This window comes from Muscardinus avellanarius (assembly GCF_963383645.1).
Source record: "Muscardinus avellanarius genome assembly, chromosome: 9".
In the NCBI taxonomy this organism is placed as follows: domain Eukaryota; kingdom Metazoa; phylum Chordata; class Mammalia; order Rodentia; family Gliridae; genus Muscardinus; species Muscardinus avellanarius.
In genome coordinates, this window is record NC_137795.1 from 78,267,878 (window position 1) to 78,289,784 (window position 21,907).

The 21,907-nt window shown below is 36.6% G+C and overlaps 1 protein-coding gene across 1 annotated transcript in view; it reads left to right on the forward strand.

The window, feature by feature from the left end:
* The window catches only part of CFTR (CF transmembrane conductance regulator), a gene marked incomplete at both ends in the record, with an annotated part of 172,619 nt that overhangs the window by 143,094 nt on the left and 7,618 nt on the right, over positions 1-21,907 (forward strand). Inside the window, 2 exons of the mRNA XM_080700885.1 lie at positions 6,687-6,842; positions 16,492-16,581. Of these exons, the coding sequence (XP_080557011.1) occupies positions 6,687-6,842; positions 16,492-16,581 (246 nt within the window). The remainder of the gene's footprint in view (positions 1-6,686; positions 6,843-16,491; positions 16,582-21,907) is intronic.

Genomic DNA, 21,907 nt, shown 5'->3' on the forward strand with positions numbered 1-21,907 from the left:
ACCATAGGAAGCTCAGAGTGTCTTTTGCTGGAATCACCAGGACAGATGCCAGAATTGTAATCATCACTGTAAAAATCAACAGCTACTAGGTTGAGGTAGACTGAGATGGAAAGCCTTAGTAAATTATTTGCTTTCGCATGGTATAACTTTATCTAGCCTTTTAATTTATATGGGACTTAAGTTTATGTGACTTTATTGTGGACAATATGTAGTTAGGCCTTATTTTTTTTTATCTGCTTTGACAATTGCTGTTTGGCATACACAGACTGTTGGCATTTAAAGTGATAATTGACATGGTAGGATAAATATCTGTCTTACTTGTTACTGTTTTGTCACCCTTACCTTTGTTTCTATTTCTATCTTTGACACTTTCTCCTTACATTGTTCTTTGAATTAGCATTTTATGATTTTTCTTAGCATAGTAATTCCTTCTTAGAATATTAATTGTTTTTTCACATTTTAGTAGTTTCCCTAGATTTTGTAATATATATTTGCAAAGAACACAAGTCCGTTTTCAAATAATATTTTCATGAGTAGGATAAGTCCCTTATAATAATGAAATATCCCCAGTGTCTCTCTCCTTTCTTACTATATTCATTATATATATGCATATGTAATATAGATGATCAAATACATTATTGCCATAATTTTTTTAGTAAACTGCTTTGCATTAATCAACTAGGAATAAGAGAAATTAAAGGAAGTTTTACCTTCACTTAAATTTAAAGTCTTGAAAGGAAAAGAAAACATGCCACACTAGAATTCTAGAACCTAGAATTTATCCAGTAAAATTATCCTTCAAAAGATTAAAAAAGAAATAAGAATTTATTAGACAAACAAAAATTGAGGGAAAATGTTGGTAGACATGTCTTGTGAGAAATCTTAAACATTCTTCACAGAAAAGGAAAATAAAACTCAGATCTACATAAAGATAAAACAAAACTCGTATCTACATAAAGAAGGGAACATCAGGAAAAAAAATGTGAAAAGTAGAAATACTATTCTAAGAGAGAATTACTATGCTAAAAAATGAAATTAAAAATGCTTAATTGAAAGAACAATATAAGGAGAAAGTGACGTGCTTTCAGAGTCATCTACACTGATTCCTGATAATCTGTCCGTTAGGGCTTAGTCTTTTCTACCCTGCTGTGCTGGGTCCCTCAGAGGTTTCTTTTTGATGGTTTCTGTTGGGTACTTTGTGGTTCTATTCTCTTGTCTATCTCTCCATTTGGAGTTGTGGGGAGTCATAGTTTTCATTGTTCCATTACTTCTCAGGTAAACCCAAGAAAAAGCTGTTGATTTTCTAGTCTGCTCAGATTTTTGTTTGGTTGGAGTGACCACTGATTGGAGTGACCAGTTCCAAGCTGCACACATGTCAGACTGAAATCTGGAAGTCAACTTTGTTTGTCTGCTTTTGGTTTTTAATTTTTTTTTTTTTTTTTTTTTTGGTGGTACTGGGGTTCCTGGAAGCCCTGCTACCTCTGGGCTACACTCCCAGACCTATTTTTACATTTTTATTTGGAAACAGGGTCTCTTAAGCCAGTGCGCGCAGCTGGCTTCGAACCTGTGTGATCCTCCTGTCTCTGCCTCCCAAGCGCGGGGATTACAAGCGTGCGCCACCACACCCAGCTTGGTTTTTAATTTAATTTTACTTTTTTTCAGTACTAGGGATCGACCCAGGGGCATTTATCTCTAAGCTACACCCCCAGCCCTATTTTTTATTCTTCTTTATTTTGAAACAGAGTCTAAGTTGTGGAGGGCCTCACTAAGTAGCTGAGGTTGGCTGTGAACCTGTGATCCTCCTGTCTCAGTTTCCCAAGTACTGAGATGATAAGTCTGTGCCACCACACCCAGCTGTAGCACATTGCCTAATAAATTTTAGATGAATGAATTGATGGCTTTTACCTATGTTACTACATGGGCTACTTTGGGATAGGAATTGATTTTTAAAATGTCATTCTGAGAAGCTCTCATAAGAATGTCATTTCTACTGCCTTCCCCTTAGAGTTTGCATCTTGCAAACTATAACAGGATGCTCCAAACATATTTCTTAGATGCTGAATTAAGGAGTAGACTCAAATTTGCTATACTATTTAGGATACAAGAAAAATAAAAGAAAAAGCTTCCAACTCAACTGTGAGCTAATCACTCTTGTGAAAAAGAAGCAATTAAAAATTTAGAGCACAAGTAGGCATCTCTTTTAATTATTAATGGATTTCGATGTTCTTGGTTATGTGGAAATAGATGAACAATCAATATTTTGTATAGAAAAGTTATTCAATCTTCATATTAAATTACTTTGTTCATAGCAATTTCTTTAGAGAAAATGTTTTATTACTTGATTTGCTCTTAATCAAAAGCCTTCAGTTCATGAAACTTATGCTATAAATGTTTTTATTTTCTTTTTTATTATATATATGTACTTTTTAATCAGAGCATTATAGTCTCACATCATAATGTGGATCCTGTTGACAGTGGCATATATTCACACGGTATTTGTTGCCCTTCCTTCCCCTTCCCCTTTTCCCTCCCTCCCAATACTGAGTGTCCATGTTAAGTATGTTATATTCACATGTATACACATATTTGAATGTAGCTTTTCCATTAAAGTTTTTATTTTCTAGGCACAAGGACTGTAGCACTTCTTCATAACTGTTACTTTAAACAATTTAGTTTCTTTTCAATCTCAAATAAATTTTTCTTAAAAGCTATAATTTTTTTGGTCTACATTTTAATAGTAGCTAAATCACCTTTCCCCAACTAGAATATCTCTTGCTCTGTTTCTTTTTTCTCTCTCAGAATGCAGCCTGGGGTTTTAATTTGGAGTCAGTTACTTTATGATAAATTTGGACTTATTGAAATTCTTAAGATGGTATATTGCATATATCATAGTACTGGACAGTCCTAAAATAAAATAGATATATAATAGTACTTTAAGATCTATTCTTTTGGGTGATTTAGTTGATGTCTTCTTTTATTATCCTTTAAAAATACTCTAGTGTCAGAAATGATTTGTTAAGAATGGCAAAAGTTCACATCAAATCAGCACAAGTCCCTAAGTGCCCGTTTGATTTGATTTGTTGGGCACACATCTCATTTCTGTTTTGATTTAAAAATTGATTTGAAATAGCTGAAACAGTAACTTAATCAGTGCATGTGTTTTAATAATAAACAGATATAAGAACATATAAGAGGTTTAATGATATCACCTATGGATCTAAATTTCACTTGAAATTGGCTTCTTGATTTCTAGAGACAACAAAGAAATGAAAAATAATTACAGCGGGTTTTCATCTGTGGCAGTATTAAAAATGGCAGGCAAGACATTCCGAAAGAATGCATTGAGACTGTTCTATTCATGGTACAGTGCAATTACAACTAGCACCAAACTCAGCACTGTTCAGCTCTCTACATAATCATCTGATTTATCTTCATCCAAAATTCCCAGAGGGGGTGCATTGAAGTTACTAGAGAACACTAACTTGAAATTAGGAAATATCTTAAAAGCTTACTTGCAGGAAGCACTCTTAAAAATACCGGAAATGAATTACTATGTGCCAATCATATGAACAAGAAGACTTTGCTAGGTACAAATCAATGAGACTCCTAGCTTTTGGAAAACTTGTCAGACATACCAATTACCAGCAGTTTAATGATATAAGGAAATCAGAACGGCAGATAAAAACTGTGAAGCTAAACGGAATGTATAAATTGCTTCTTGATTTACTCTATTCCATCATAAAAACGGACCTTTCCAAAAATTTTAGTGTTTGCTTTTAAAGGAAAGGCAATGTGGTCATCTGTCCTATGCTTGAGAACCCTGATGAACAATATAAGGATTTAGGTCACTTCTTACTCAAATATTTTTGTAAGAACTTAGAGCAAATCACTTTCACCTATTGAACTTCCTTTTCTTCTCTTCCCTTATACCTTGCTGACATTGGACAGATTGCTTATACAAAGCTGTACTGTTGTGTTTGAGAAATCATGACATGTGAATGTGTTTGTGCAACATGGGATAATTTAGAAATGGAAATGTGAGCTGAGATTGGTGACACACCCCTATAATCCCAGTACTTGGAAGGCTGAGACAGGAGAATTGAGAGTTCAAAGCCAGCCTCAGAAATTTAGTGAGACTCTGTTTTAAAATACATACATACATACATACATACATACATGCATACATACAGGCTAGGGGTATAGTTTGGAGGCAGAATGTCCCTGGATTAAATCCCTAGCACCACACACACAAAAAAAGAAAATGTGTGCATGAGATAAAATTTCACAAATCTTTAAATTAGGTATTGCTCTGATAATTGACCAGAATTAACTAAATTCATGTGTTTGTAAGATCAACTAAATATATATGTTTATTCCTCTGCTCTATCCTTCCATCTGACTATCTCTCCCTTAGTCAATCGAGACAAGTATTTGTTGAGCACTTTGTTTAAGCCTATTATTTTGCACCTGGAAAACAAAATAGACCTTACTCTTGTTGAGCTTGGGGTGAACGCAAGCAATAATCAAGAAAAAATAATTAATGAATATAATTAGCACTATGAAAAAACTCAGCAGAATGCTCTGCACGCCACTTGGTTGATCTGGTTTTCTCTGTTGTTTCAAAGAATAAACATTTGTGAGAGTCTCATTATGGAGCTCTTATGATGGCTAGAAAGTCACTACTGTCATCATCACTGTTTACCAGCTTATTGCAAAGGCCTATTCTATTAGCAAGTTCCTAATGAGTGTTCTATTTTTATTATTATGCCTTGTTATAAACTCTAAAACATGGATTGTGGTTCCCACTCTAGCCCTGATTTACAAACTATTACTGGACTATGATGAAATAAGTATAGAAATTGAGAGTAACCATTTTATTTTATTTTTTTGCGGATCTGGGGATGGAATCTAGGCACATTCGACTTTCAAGCTACACCCCCAGCCCTGTTTTTATAATTCTTTATTTTGAAACAGGGTCTCACTAAGTTACAGAAGGCCTCACTAAGTAGCTTAGGTTGTCTGCGAATCACCATCCTTCCGTCTCAGCCTAGCAAATGCTGGCATTACAAGCTTGCGCCACCATGTCTGGCTGAGAGTAAGCATTTTAAAAGTCCATTTTTTATTATAATTTTAAAATACTATTTTGTAGTGAATTGGATATTAAAAAACGAAAAAATCTTTCACCACAGATGGGGTGAAAAGTATTACTCAAAAAATTTCTGCTAAATAATTCTTCTGTTCTTCTTCTAGAAAATTATATTCCTTTTTTTCTTTTCCATACTGGGGATGGAACCCAGTGTCATTCTACCTTCAAGCTACATCCCTAGCCTTATTTTTTATCCTTTATTTTTAAATAGGTTCTCACCGAGTTGTATAGGGCCTCACTAAGCAGCTGAGGCTGTCCGTGAACTGTGATCTTCCTATCTCAGCCTCCCAAATACTGGGATAACAAGTGTGTGCCACCACGCCTGGCTTCAAAATTGTTTTCATAGAAAGAAAAAAAGAATCAATGAATATAAAGCCAAAACTTAAAGAGGAATGTATTATAATACTTTCAGGCAGTTAATTAGAAAAAAAGTCATGTTATTATCTTAAAAAAAAGAAAAAAAGACCATTTACTCAGCTATACTTTAAAGAAGCCAAAGAATATATAAATATATAAAAATATATAAATATATATAAATATGTTAAAATATATAAATATATAATATATATAAATATGTTAAAATATATAAATATGTAATATATATAAATATATATAAACATTTTTTTCTTTAAGGAAGAGAATGAAGCAAATACTTATTCAATGCTGCTAAGTGTCAGGCAGTTTATTCTGTGGTTGTTAAGAACAGCAAGATATTCTACCCCAATCAGAGCTCCTTCCTCAGGTGCTGGGATCTGAGCAGAAACACATCAAGGGGCTCTCCTGGCTACCCATGCCACGCCTCTCCCATGCAACGCACTACGTGCTTAGTACCATGCTATGTCCTTCTGCTTTTGGTCTTTAGATAGCTAAAATAGATCTTTGTTAATATTCTTTTTGCTTTATAAAATTCCCTTCTTGCTAGGAGGGTAAGATGTTAGAATATTGATTTGATGACTGTTCAATACTTACTCTTTTAGGAATGGTGAAGCCTGGCCCCATCCTGACTTTTTTTTTTTTGTAATATATTTTTTGTAATATTGTTATTTTTCAGGCTTGTACTTGACACATGGTTTGTTTTACAAGAGAAAGTAGCTACATATTAAACCTATTTCCAATTAAGTTTCAAGTTTGCATCCATGTTTGGAACTAGATCAGGCTGTAGGTCTCTCCATCTATCTTAAGCTCATCCTTAGAAATACTTCATTGATAACTCTACCTTTGCTTTTCCTTAGTGCCATAAACTCATTTTGACCTTTGTTTTTATTAGTTAAAGTCAGTGATCAATAAGGCCAGCATGGGCAGTTCAATTCCTTATGGCCAATCTAATTCCTTAATTCTATATTCTGTTCCCAGGTTATTTTTCCCTCTATTGATTTATCATAATTAAGAATATGCAAAAAGGTTTGAATGAATAAATAAAAATCTTCCCCTGGTGACAGGAGAAATAATTCCAGTGTTATTTTTTAAATTGTAATACAACCCTGATATATATATGATATCTGTATATTATAGAGTAATCTTATTACTTTTTCCCCCACAGGTGGGCCTTTTGGGAAGAACTGGGTCAGGAAAGAGTACTTTGTTACTAGCTTTTTTGCGACTACTGAACACTGAAGGAGAAATCCAGATTGATGGTGTGTCTTGGGATTCTATAACTTTGCAACAGTGGCGAAAAGCTTTTGGAGTAATACCACAGGTGAGGAAAAAGATGTAGCCACATAAAAGCAACTAAAATGACATTTTTAACAAGATTTGATACTTGTTTATACTCAAGAAATTCGCATTACTCTGCAAAATATATTTGTTGTTCCCTGCTGTTATTTTTTCTGCAACGTCAGAAAAAGTGTCATGAGGAGAGAAATACCTTTAGAAGTTTGGGGTTTTCTGTGACATATAGTTATTAAAATGTTCATAGTTTTGGTAGTATTTCCCAGAAGACATGATCTGTAGCAGGAGCCTGGGGCTTTTGTTTTTAACAGCTTTTATTTTATTTTATTTTATTTTTATTTTCCTGCTTCAGTGGTCTGAGCTCCAAGTTAGCAGTCACAGCAGGTTGAGAAATGCTTTGCAAGACATAAAAGATGCTCTTGAAATAGCAAACACTTGGAAACATGAGGTAGTGAAATTGAAAATAGAAAGTGTGATGATTGTTTTTTGTTCTTTGGATAGGAAGAACCATGTCAGATTAATCTGTAGCTTCTTTTTAAAATTTTTTTCTTAAATGTCACTCTTTGATTTGGGTCACAAAGAATCTCTAGCCTCACCATCTTAGTGCCAGTTTATCTGTGTTATCATGCAAATGGACTTCTTGCCTGTGAAAGAAATAGGAAGAGTTCCAGTTTAAAATGATCTAAATGAAAACCAAGAAATATCTTTACTGGGACCAAAGCTAAAAGGCATGTGCTATATTGCTGCTGGTCTCTGTCCTTTTATGGGTATTTTCACTGTTCTAATGATAAATTTCCTCCCTTTATACAAAGGGGTACCAAATCAATTCCACTAACATGGCTTTCTGTAATACTTCTCTACTTTTAACATAAAACTCAAATGCCAGGAGCATCTCCAGGTAGACTGAATACAGAGCCGGGCTGAGAAGAAAGCTTGTGTTTCTTGATAGATTACCTTGGTGGTAATTCGCTCCTTTCAATGAATTGAATATTGAAACTGCTAGACCGATGCTTTTATTTCATTTGTCTGGGTTTTCCCTTGTTGCCAGAAACTTCACCCTGGCTGGCGTTTTGAAAACAAGTCTTGTTTTTTCAAAAAGAAAAAATAAAGGGGTGGAGAAAGGGAATTGCCAGAGAGTCTAAGATAAACTGGAAACACAAGTATCCCGAGGTGATAGCATTAGGCAAAATAAAAATACTGAAGAACGTGGAATAGACTCTGGTTGTTAGAGAAGTGTTATTCAGCTTAACCTAGGTCTTCTGCTTTCATTTACAACTAAGAGCAAAGAAGCTTTAGGTTTTGTTGTTTTTGTTCACACAAAACTGTCCATTAGAAGAAGCCAAACTCTAAAAGTTAATTTCAGTTTCACCGGGAATCCTTTAGTATTTTTGCCCTGTGTAAGAGACTTTTGTTTGCTTACACATTCTATTTAGGTCTCTATTTAAATATGAGAGACCTAGAAGAATTGAATAGGCCAGAGCTATAAATTTTTATTTTTTTTCTTTCTTGCTAAAGTAAATCTTTCAAACTTGCCTTTATTTAATTTTCGCTCATCTACAGCTTTAAGCTTTGTATAAACTAAGAAAGAAAGACTTTCAGAGATTCCATCAGAAATGTTTAATAATGCTGATGTGGATATTCTCATATATGTTTGCATGACCCTGGTTTCTGGAACTGACTCTCAATAGCACAGTGACAGCTTTGGGACATTGTAGGGAATGCCCAAAGGAGAAAGAGGAGAAATTTCTAGTATATATATACTAGAAATATATATATATATATATATATATATATATATATATATATATATATATATGTGTGTGTGTGTGTGTGTGTGTGTGTGTGTGTGTGTGTGTAGTCTAAATAACGAGATGCCTTTATTTTCCTGAATTTTCTTAGAAAGTCCAAATTAAACAATTTTTTTCCTTCTGGAATTTAATCTTCAAAACAAAGAAAAAGGAATTAAATATCCAAGAAGAGCTAATGTTGTTACTCTTCCATCTTTTTCTTTCTCCTACCTCCCATCCTTGTGTAGTTGTGCAGGTCTCTGAAAATGTGCTATCAGAGATCTCTGGGTTAGTTTGTTATTGGTTTTCAGAGACATAAAACAGGAACTTGGAACAAGAAACTTCCTTTCTCTTTCAGTGATATTGGAACATTTGCTGTGAAATCACAAGATTCCAGCAATTTTGGCAAATTCTCATAGTTATTTTTTGTTTGTTTGCCTTCTTGCTTAAAATTCCTCTTCTCCATAACTAGAAAGCAATTTTGGAAGACACAGGGGCCTGAAAGACAGGCTATTGTGTGCATGTCAAGGTGGAGCCTCCTTTAATTTGCTTCACTTTGCCTGTGAGCTGTGAGGTCAGGAAGAGGAAGCACAGAGGCTTAGAGTCAAATCCCACTGCTTGGGCAACTGGAAACGCCAAGACTTGAAGCCGATCACAACTGTGGACCTTGTGAAACACTGAAGCCATGAAAAACAGACAAATATTTAAATGTATTTTAAAGCTTCTGTTACAAGTTTGAAAGACTGCAAGCTTTTGTGAGGGAATGACTAGGCCTATTCTTACCATAAGACATTACATTATGATTGGGAATAATTAATGCCCACACATGAATCCCACCACAGAGTCAGGGCATCTTTTGTTCTGAAGAATGCCAGATATGCTCAAAATGTGTGCCTATTGATATAAACAATGAAGTTGGGGGTGTAGCTACTCTTTTTCAGTTTAACAATAATTAACAGTTGAGCAATTTGTTAAACCCCTTCTATATGCTTATAGTTAAAAACAGTGACTTGTAATCCCAGCATTCAGGAGGCTGAGACTGGAGGATCTCGGTTTGCAGATAGCCTTCACAACTCAGTGAGACCCTGTACCAAAAATATAAAAGACTAGCGGGGCGTGGTGGTGCAGGCTCGTAATCCCCACGCTTGGGAGGCAGAGACAGGAGGATCGCGTAGGTTCAAAGCCAGCCACGCTGGCCTAAGAGACCCTGTGTCCAAATAAAATATAAAAAAATAGGTCTGGGAGTGTAGCCCGGAGGTAGAAGGGCTTCTAGGAACCCCAGTAACACCAAAAATAAATACATAAATAAAATAAAATAAATAAAATAAAATGAAAGACTAAAAAATAGGGCTGGGGTGTATCTCGGGGGTACAATGCCTCTGGGTTTCATCCCCAGCCACATAAAAGAAATAGTGTAGCTTCCATAGTTTTATAAAAGGTACAGATAGTACTTGTCCTTGGTCTGTCACAGTGAAGTCCCAATCCAGCGTATAAGCTTTGAATCAGAAGCTCAGAGTTATATTCAGTGTCATAAGTCAGAAATCAAAGGAAGAAAGGATGTGACCACAGTGATGAGGTAGACACAGTCATGGCCCACACACCCCAGCCATGGGGTGCTGTGGGTGCTTCTGAGGAAAGTCGAGCCCCTGATTCCCATTGTCAGTACTTTCACCACGTCGGTGGGCCCTTCTTTTTCTACCCCCACTGCTGCGCACTTCCCCTCATATTTTTTTCTTGCCTCCTTCCATTATATGGAACATCCAAATCAAACCTTTCAAAGAAACATCCAGCTGGGCGTGGTGGTGCAAGCTTGTAATCTCTGTGCTTGGGAGGCGGAGACAGGAGGATCACGCAGGTTGATCCTGTTTCAAAAAAAAAAAAAAGGTCTGGGAGTGTAGCCCAGAGGTAGAAGGGCAACATTCAGACTCTGTGACTTTGGGGTTTCAATTCCAACTCAAATACTCCGTTCTCGTAGTCTAGTCTCAGATGAGCCCTACAACCCTGTTTCTAAATCTCTCCTTGCTCTTCTGATGTGTCTTATGTTACAATTATCTATTTAGTTTCCACTTGGTATTGTAAAAATTTTGCAGACATTTTAGTTAAAGAGGCAAAATTTAAACACAAAATCATCAACAACAGAAGCGGGCTTACAAAAGGAATATTTAACAGTAATGCTGAATAAAATATTCCTTTTCTTATCGATTTTCTTTTTTTTTTTTTTGCAGTACTAGGGATGGAACCCAGGGGCATTCTACCTCTGAGCTATACCCCTAGCTCTATTTTTTATTCTTTATTTTGAAACAAGGTCTCATTGAGTTGCAAAAGGCCTTACTAAGTAGCTTAGGCTGTCTGTAAAACAATCCTTCTGTCTCAGCCTCCCAAAGGCTGGGATTACAAGTGTGCACCACCCCAGCCCAACTCCTACTGATTTTTCTATCTCACAAAGCACTTAACACAATAGCTTGCATGATAGAACTTCAGTCCACATTGTTTTGTTCGGCATCACTAAATGTTGGTCTTTTTTTTTTTTTTTTTTTTTTTACAAGGGACTGTGACTCTCTCGGTATTTGATTTTAATCTGTGTCATTTTAGGCAAGTTATTTAATTTCTATGCAACTTAGTTTTCTTACCTATAAAGTGAGTATATGGTAATAATAACTTTGTTCTGCTTTTATGGCTATTGAATGCATTAATACATTTAAGGTAACTCGCCTCCTCCTTGGCACATAGTAAGGACAATACACCGTGTTGTGGTTATTATTATTTATAGTAATAACCTTGAAGATAAGAGTTCATATCTCCTTTATCTTTGTATTATACTGAGGGCATATTATATAGAACAATTTCACAAAGATAATGAAGGTGGGTCATAAAGGCTCATAAAGTTTGTAGGTCTTAGAAAGGTTGAGTGCAAGAGTTCCAGGCAGGGAAGTTATGAACAACCACAAAGATGGGGATTAGAAAAAGTCAGGGTGAGGAGAAGACTCAGAGGGGGCCACATGTTAGGAAGTTCTGACATGGCCCAGTGAGCGAGAAAGGCTGCAGGAAGGGGATGGAGCATCAGTGTACGGAGGAGATGGGATGAGAACAAGGCACTCCAGCAGCGGCGTGATAAGCCTGTGGACTACACGGAAATGGGCAGCAGAGATGGAGTGCTGGATTCAAGGGTGATGAGGAAAATAGCTGGTGTAGATATAAGTACAACATACTTTATCTACTCCAAATTTTTGATATGTTTGATCATGCTATTTCTGAAAAAGTATGTACTATAAATTTATAGTATGAAAAGGTTATAAAATGTCGAATAAAAAAAACTGACTCAACCACCTTACATACAAGTATTTACATATAAATATATGACATGCGCATTATTATAAAATTAGTCTGGATTTTTTAAGATTGAGACATGTTTTCTTACACTTATTCTAGGTAACAGATATTCTTAAAGCAATGTTTATTTTTTAAATGTTCTCTAATGCAGCATGAGGGTCCTGATTGCTAACATCAGGTAGATTCTTACTGTGCAGATGCAATGTATCAGAAAATGGTTCAGACATCGTCAGGAAGGTAGAGCACAGCTACTGTGTGCTTATAAACATTTGGGCCACATTTTAATAGAATTATCTATAATATCTTTAATTTATCTATTTCTTTCTTTTCCTTTTGGACCAAAAATAAATAGCACCATGTTTAAATAAAGTCATCCCTCCCACTTATTTAATTTATATTACATTCCGTCACCACAGAAATCAAAGTGCTACTTTGTTTTCATTTGGCATCTGATACTGAGGCATAATGCCTGTTGCAATGATATGTGACCATTTCTGAGAACTTCATGTAGGCTCAGCTGTTTCCTCTGATTTCAGGAGTTGAGGAGTCAACTTCAGGGAAGAGATTAGTCATTAGTGAACAATGGTCATCTCTTTATTCTTCCCTGAGTCTCAAGAATTACTCTTTGTACCATACATGACATTAAATAAATATCAAATATTTGCACACCCTAACTTTCTTATTAGTGAATAGTTTCTTAAAAGAGAGATAGAGGATCATTGTGATTGATAGTTTCAGGGTTTTTTTTTGGGGGGGGGGCACAATAGCTGTGACTGTGCCATGTTGGCCAAACCATGTAACTTCTCAGGCTCTGGCTATTTCATTTGTAAACCAGGGAAACAGAACTTAGGTGACCTCCATGGACCTTTCAGCTGTAGAGAAGAGTTTGTGGAAAGTTCAAACAGTTTAGAAAACAGAACTAAGACACCCACTGGCACCCCTGGAAGCAAGAGTGCCAGATCCTATTTGTAACACAGGAATGGAATGTCTGATTGATTGTACGAAATTAAGTTCTAACCCAACTAGTTTGTTCAGTTTCTTTAAAGTTAAAGGAGTACTTACTTCATTACCTTATGCTAGACAATAAACTGTAAACAAAAGACCTATAGAATTTCTGAGTGGTGACAAATTCACTATATTTTGGACCTATAGAATTTCTGAGTGGTGACAAATTCACTAATTTCAAGAAATAACTTTCTTGCTTTGTAATTTTGAATACAGATATATTTAAATAAAAATAACCTGTATATATTTTAATATATTTATTAAGTACTTTACATAAATTATTAAGCTATCATGCATAAAAATTAGGCAAACCATTTTCTAAGCAATTATAAAAAACCAAAAAACTAATGAATTATTAATGTTATTCTTAAAAAGACTGTGATCGTTGTAAGGATGTAGGCCACATTTTACACACACACACACACACACACACACACACACACGCACGTGTGCTCTTCTGAGCAAAAATAAAACAGTAGCTGGTAGAAGCTATTCTTCAAGATAGAATAATATCTATTGAACTCTAATGTTTTCACATTTTTTCTTATCTTCACATAAGCCCACTCATTTATTCAGTCAACATCTACTGAGCCCCATATTATGTACAAATCTTGTGCTCATGACATGGTATATAGCAAAGTTATGAGATCTAATAGGAGAAATGGACACCGAAAACAAAATTCCCTGTGGGGCTTAGATAATCTTAGTATTTTGAGGAGCCTTATTTGGTTGTGAAGGATACTAATTAAGCCAGAAGAGGTAGGAGAGGCTAAATCATATAAGGTCTAAAAGGCCATCTTGAAGATACTATGTTTTTTCCCAAGTGCAAGGGAAAGGTTTTTATTTTTTTAATTTTTAATTTTTATTTTTTTGGTGGTACTGGAGGTGGAGCCCAGAGGCTTTCTACCTCTGGGCTATACTCCCAGACCTTTTTATATTTTATTTGGAAACAGGGTCTCACTAAGTTGCTGGAAGCCTCACTGAGTAGCTGAGGCTGGCTCAAATAATGAATTGACTCAAGTTCTCACATTGCTTGCTTAATTCTCATTATTTTATCAGAATTCTTCAATAATGCCCTTTGTATACTCTCTTTAACTTATTTGGACATTATTTTTATTTGACAGCATGGAAGTAGATATACAGATATACCCATCACATATCTGTGATCCTATGAGTCACATGCTTACTGCACATTTACTTCTGTAGAACAATGTTGGTACTCTTCAGGGGGTGATTTAAATATAGGCAGAGAAATATCAGACTAGGCTTCTGTTTACTCTCTCCAGAAAGTTCCTGAGATATTAGTCAATAACATTTTTCTTTAAGCCATAAATTTTGCCCCTGAGGATTATATTTCTAACGTGAACTTGGCTGCCTTGCAAAGAATATGCTATTTCTGCCTGAGAGGTGCGTACATCATAATCTGGGAATATATTACCTTGTACAATTCCTTAAACTAGACAGAATAGGCAGGCATTAAGCATTTTCTCTCAGTCAAAGGCAGTTTGTGAAAACTAGGACTTCAAGAAATTTAGTTCTTAATTCTCCTTTGTGTTATCAACCCAAGGTAAAAGGAAACCATGTCAGAGAAAAAATTATACTAGAGCCAGGAACATGCTTATTATCCCAGTATATGGAAGGCTGAAACAAGAGAATCACAGATTTGAGGCCAATTTCAGCAACTTAGTGAGGCCTTCAGCAACTTTGTAAGACTTTATTTCAATATAGAATTAAAAAAAATTTTTTTTTTGTTCTGGGAATTGAACCCAGGAAGATTCTACTTCTGAGCTACATCCCCGGCCCTATTTTTAATTCTTTATTTTGAAACAGGTTCTCACTGAGTTGTAAATAGCCTCACTAAGTAGCTGAGGCTGGCTGCGAACTGCTATCCTCCTATCTCAGCCTACCAAATACTGGGATTACAAGCATGTGCCACCACTCCGGCTTTTAAAACATTTTTTTTTTTTATCGGTGCATTGTAGTTATACATCTTAATGGGGTACAAAATAGTAGAGGCATACATGCACACATCACTCATTTAGCCCTTTCCCAATTCTACCCCATTCCCTCTCCCCTCCTCATGTTGGGCTTAGTGATTGGCGATGATATGTTTGTGAATGTACATCATGTACATTAGGGAATTTTCCTCTTCTCCTCTTCCATCCCCCTCAGGTCACCTTATCTGCTCATCTATGCTTTTTCTTTCTTCATCTAGAGTTACTCCGATGACCCTTTTTCTCTCTAGCTTCTGTGTATTAGGGAGAGTATCTAATTTTTTTCCTTTTGTGACAGACTAATCTCACTCAGCAAAATGTTCTTTAGTTCCATCTGTTTCCCAGCAAATGACATAATTTTGTTCTTCTTTATGACTGAGTAAAATTCCATTGTGTACATATACCATAGTTTTGTAATCCAAAATTTTTTTTAAAAAGTCTAGAACCATCTCTCAGAGGTAGAATACCCTTGGGTTTAATCTCTAGTACCAAAACAACAAAAAAATTTATTCTAGAGATTAACCATAAAACAGTGATTTTTCTCTTAAGACATTTTTAAGCATTTGGGAAAACCTAAATAGATAGCACAGTGGCAAGTAGAGTGTCACAGGGTGGTAGCTGTGCCCTGGTCCTCTCAGGGAATTCAACTCTGATTATTCAATTCGGATCAATCTAATTTGCTTATCTTTTATAACCCGCATTCAGTAAAACAAACATTTGATTTATGCTCTTCTATTGATTTGTGTGTGTGTGTGTGTGTGTGTGTGTGTGTGTGTGTGTGTGTGGTACTGGGGATGGAATCCAGGGGCATTGTACCTCCAAACTACACCCAGCCCTATTTTTTAGTCTTTTTATTTTTGAAACAGGATTTTAGTGAATTGAGAATTTTCTTGTTAAGCAGCTGTGGCTGTCCACATACTGTGATCTTCTGGTCTCAGCCTCCCTCCTGAATGCTGGGATTACAAGTTTGCACCTCGATGCCTCGCCTATTGATTTCTAAATTGTGGCCCCATCCTTTGTCTGTCTGGCAGTATTAGTAGAGATGGGCATTGGTTTATAGACCAGATATACATTTATGTTTAAATACATACGTGTCTATAAGTTAAAGTATTTTCAAAATCCCTTAAAAAGCTAGGCTTATCAAACAAATTGAAGGAAAATACATTAACAACATAAAATTTTGCTCTAAGTTAATTATACCTCATAAACTTACTGTTTTAAACTTTTTAATTTTATATTTGTTTGTGATAAATAATATTGCTAGGAATAAATTTTTTAAATTTTCTACAACTTATAATTATCTCAATTTCTTTGTTGTAAGGACATTGGGATTAGAAAAATGTTCACAAGAGGCTTCAAATGTTGCTATAGTTTATTTTTTTTAAATGATACAAAGCAAGCATAATAAGATATTAAAATTTAAGAAAACTGGATGGTAAGTATATAGGTGTTTGTTAAATTGATTTAAAATATATTTCCTGCTTAAAATATTTCACAAAAAATAATAAAAACGTAAAAGTATGTTTAGGTATTCATGCTTTCTTCTTTTTTATTGTTATAGAAAGTATTTATCTTTTCTGGAACATTTAGAAAAAATTTGGATCCCTATGAGCTGTGGAGTGATCAAGATATATGGAAAGTTGCAGATGAGGTAAGGAACTAACTGAAATAATTTTGAAATAGGTAGTTCACTTACATACAAGAATATTTGCCAGCTGAGGCACACTTGCCTTTGTGTGCATACATGTGCACAAACTTTAAAATGGAGCACCTTGTACTTTGGATCAGACACAACCCTATCCTCAGTGGATGCAGGCCTGTGCTAGTCCATTCAGGCTACCGTAATAAAATACCATAGACTAGGTGGTTTATATACAACAGAAATTTATTTCACACAGTTCTAGAGGCTGAGAAGGCCAAGGTCAAGGCACCAACAGATCAAGTACCTGGTAAGGAACCACTTCCTGGTGCACAGACGGTGCCTTCTCCCTGCGTCTTAGTGTGGTGGAAGGGATGAATGCGCTCCCTGGGGCTTCTTTTAATAATAACACTAATCCAGCCTGTGTTAGTAATTCTAATACTTGAGATGCCTGGACAGGAGGACCACAGGGTTCTTGAGACTCGCCTCAGCAACTTAGTGAGATTCTCAGCAACCTAGTAAGACACAGTTTCCAAATGAAAAATAAAAAAAGAGTTAGATATATAGCTCAGAAGTAGAATGCCTCTGTTCAATCCCCAGTACCTCACATATAACAATAATAATAATTATAATAACAATAAGATAATAATAATAATAACAGCACTAATCTTATTCATGAGGGCTCTGTATTCATGATCTAATCACCTTCCAAATGTCCTACCTCTTTACACCACTATCTTTGGGTTAGATTTTGACATATAAATTTTTTAAGGACACAGACATTTAGACCTAGAATAACCTTTTCTCCAATTCATATCATTCTCACATGCAAGATACTTTTTTTCCATCTTAATAACCCCCAAAGCCTTAACTCATTTCAGCATCAAATAAAAAACCTAAAGTCTCATCTAAATATATATAAATCAGACATGATGAAATTTAAGGACTTAAGATATGACTCACTCTTAGGCTAATTGGTCTCCACCTATGAATATGTGAAATCAAACCTGTTATGTGTTTCCAGAATAAAATGGTAGAACAGGCACAGGACAGACATTCACATTCTAAGAAAAAAAAAAAAAAAAAAGAAGAAGAAGAAGAAGAAATAGGAAAGAAGGGAGTAACAGACCCCAAGCAGAACCATTCTCTTTGGTTCAGTTCTCTGTCCTGCAGGCCCACTGTGGAGGTGTCCCACTTTCCAGATACCCTGATGTGGAGGCCAAGCCCCCATGGCTTTGCGTAGCTCACTCCTGCAGTGGCTCTGTGCTGTGGCTCTCTCGGGCTGAAATCACATGCCAGCTAGAGTTCTACCAGCCTGGGATCACAGGGGTGGCCCTGTGGCCACAGCTTCACTGGGCATTGCCCTAATGGGGGACTCTTGGTGGTGTCTCAACCTCCACGCTGGCTCTCTGCCCGGTTCTTACAGCACTCTAAAGCACCCTCTGAAATCTAGGTTGAGGCAGCTACACTCCCACATCTCTGCTGGGTGCATGCCACACTGGAGCTACACATGGAGAAGCGGAGGAGCATGGCTGTAAAACAGAGAACTGTATATAATGTCAAGCAGCCAGGGCAGCTATGGCTCCTCCTTTCTAGCCTTCTCCCCAGGCCCTTGCACTCTATGTCTCTTGTGGGAGAGGCACCTCAGTGATCTCCCAAATGCCTTTGCAGTCATTCTTCCATTATCTTGGACTATAGGTCCTGCCTTCTGTTTGGATGACAAACACCCCATGTTTTCTTTATTTTGGCGGGGGGAGGGGGACTGGGGATTTGAACCCAGGGGAATTCTCCCTCCAAACTACACAGCCAGCCTTTTTCTATTTTTTGTTTGGAAACAAGGTTTTGTTATATTGATGAGAGTCTCACTACATTGCTGAGGCTGTCTGGGAACTTGTAATCCTCCTGTCTCAGCTTCCCAAGTACTGGCATTATAGATGTGCACCACCACATTTGGCACAAGACCCTATGTTTTTTTGATGAATAGCTCCTAGCTTCTTCAGAGATGATAAATCCATGTGAATTTCCCTATCAAATTGGCATTCTACCTCCAAGCTACCCCCCTATTTTTATTCTTTATTTTGAAACAGGGTCTCACTAAGTTGCAAAGGACCTCACTAAATAACCGAAGCTGTCCATAAACCACCATCCTCCTGTTTCAGCCTTTCAAATGCTGGGATTACAAGTATGTACCGCCACTACCCCCGACTTCATTTTTTAAATAATATAGGTAAGCTGAGATTTCTCCAAATTTTTTAATTTTTCTTTTTTTTAAATCAACAATTCCATCTTGTATGTCATTTTTCTTCTTGTATTTTATTCCAAGTGATCAAGAGGAACCAGGTTTATCCTTCTGTGCTTTCTTTGATATATCTTGAGCTAAATATCCAGTTGCACTATTTGCCAATTCTAGCTTCCACAGAACACTGGGACATACAACCATTGTCCAATAACACCTTCCCCATCTGTCTGAGAGGCCATGAGAATGGCCTTTACCACTATTTTTACTCACATTTTTTTTTATTCTCTAAGATGATTATAGTGTTCTCTACAGCTTCCTCTTCTCCTTTACTAGAACAGTTTCCAAGAGTCTACTGATGTCAAAACTTTTTCTAGCATGCACTTCAAACTTTGTATCACCTCAACTCATTACCCAGTTCCAGAGCTCTTTCCACACTTTTAGCCATTTGTCAGGGGCAGTGTTCCTCTCCTAGTACCGAGTTTCTGCCTTAGTCTTTCTGGGCTTCTATAACAAAGTGCCATAACTTGGGTGGCTATAAAAAACAATTATTTATTCCCAACAGTCTTGAAGTCTGACAAGTCCACAGTCAAGGTACTAGCAGATCCAGTGGCTGGTGAGGGCCGGTCCCTCACAGATGGCTGTTTGTGCTGTCCTTACGTGCAGAAGGGGTGACTAGGTCTCTGGAGTCTCCTTTGTAAGGGTGCAAATCCAAATCATGAATTGATGGTAGTGTCCTCATAATCTAGTCACCTCCAAAAGGCCTGACTTCCTACTACCATCCCCTTGGGGGTTAAGATTTCAGTATGTGAATTTTGAGGAGGCATAAACATTCAGTCTATAGCAGGCCCCATAGATAGCATTACTTTGATCTTCCCTAAGCAACTTGTATTAATGAGACATGATCTAGGAGAAATCCAAGAACCTACCAGGCACTAGGATTACCAATGGTCATCTCCCCACGCCTTCTCATCTCTACCCTCTCTGGGTTCTGAAGCTCTCTCAGTACAATATGGTGGCTTGATATGATATTCTTCTCTGGGAAGCATATGTTCAGCACAGAAGTTGATGTACATTCTAAAGGCCTTGCAGGTGACTGTCATTTTCTTTGGAAGTCACGAGGATTCATCTTCTTTTAGAGGATGTTGCTATGAGCACATCCATATGACCTAGATGTGGCATATATCATCCTCTTAAGTCATTAGGATGTCAAATAGGATATGTATGGATTAAAATGAAATCAAAATTTCTAAATAACACAGTGTATTTATCCAACAGATGATTCAATCTAGTTGAAAGCATTATACAGAGGAATTGGGGGGAGCAGGGAGTAAAGTGAAATTCCTGATCCTTTAACAGAATACCCCATATGTAAGCTGATAATTCTTGAAATATTGGAATTTGTTAAAGAAAAACATAACATAATTTTTTTTGTTAAACCTGAGGTTTAATTCCAAAGATCTGAATGATGGAAGAATAAAATAATGAGACTGAAGAATTCTATAACTCAAAGGTCTTCTTAGAGAACAACTACATTCTATTCTGTCCTGTATTTTTGATACTTGTATCCCAGTTTCTGTTTATTCCAAATGTTTTCCTCTTTTCTGCCTCCCTTCAACAAAGGCCTTTCTAGGAGCTTTGAAATGCCTGTGAGTGCTAAACACTTATCCGTTGAGCACCCAACCTTAACATGCCCCTAATAAAATGACTTAGATTAACCATTTTCATTATCAAAGTTTCCTTATGACCCAGAAAACACAGGAGTTTTGAAGAAAACATTAACCAAATTGTAATCGACACATTTTAAAATCTTTGATGTGACTTCAGAGAGTGAACTATAGGAACACAATGTGGTGGAGAGAACTTGGGAAAAAAGATGTCAGGCTTTGTAAAATCTGCAAGTAGTGCCAAGTTACAATAAAATTTACAGGAAGGCAGGGTCATAAAATAATCGAAAATTTTAAAGACATGGTTAAAACTTTAAATACCAATATAATACATGTCTAGATATTTACAGATCTAGATTTTATTTTATCTACCCATACTTAAGTGTCATGTGCTTTGAGTAATAGTGATTTTTTTTTTGTTAAAAAGGCCTAAAAGTAGCATACAAGCAAAGAAATGATAGTCTAGAGAAGCAGAAAAAGAGTTGGGTTTAAAGGTTAGAAGGTCTAGGCTTTAGACCTATAGTTGATCACATGATTTATACAAACAAGAACAGTTTGGGGTGTGTCAAAATCTAACTTGGAAAAGACACTAGAACAACAAAAAAAAAAAGTGAGTCCTCATTGGTTCCCTCCCTGTGGTACAACCCCTTCCTGTTTGCAGCCTGGTGATCTTTCTAAACTTCACATCTGATTTCTTGTCTCTTTCTTTACTATGGTTTCTTATTGCTCTCTCAACAAAGTCCAAACTGTTTCAAGTGGCTTAAAGGGCTTTGTGAATTGGTCTTTGCCTGTCTCTAATCTCCCTAACATCCTCACGTCCCATGATTCAACTACCCTGAATTTCTCTAGTTGTTTCTGCCGCCTTCTCCTTCTCCTTCTCCTTCTCCTTCTCCTTCTCCTTCTCCTTCTCCTTCTCCTTCTCCTTCTCTTTCTCCTTCTCCTTCTCCTTCTCCTTTCTCCTCCTCCTCCTCCTCCTCCACTGAATTCTGGGGCATTATGTCTACACGAGCTACATCCTTAGTCTTTAACATTTTATTTTGAAACAGGCTCTCACTACATTGTGGAGGGCCTTGCTAAGTTGCTGAGGCTGGCCTTGAACCTGTGATACTCCTGTCTCAGCCTCCCAAGTAGTAGGATTACCGACATTTACTACCATGCTGAGCCTCTCTGGTTTCTTTAGAGCACTGACTCTGCTCTTCAGGGGCTTTTCCCTATATTCTCCTACAGACCTGAGAGACCTACCCAGCCCTTCACTCTGTTCCTATTCCTCATCCAGGCCTTTCCTTACACTTTAATTCTTCCAGAAACTTGCCCAGATGCATCAAGTCTGAGAAGGGTCTTTCCTTGGGTGTATCCTATACCTCCACCCCCTACATAGTGCTATCCACACTAGATAGAGACTTGACTCTTAACTTCTCCACCACCCCTGCTATAC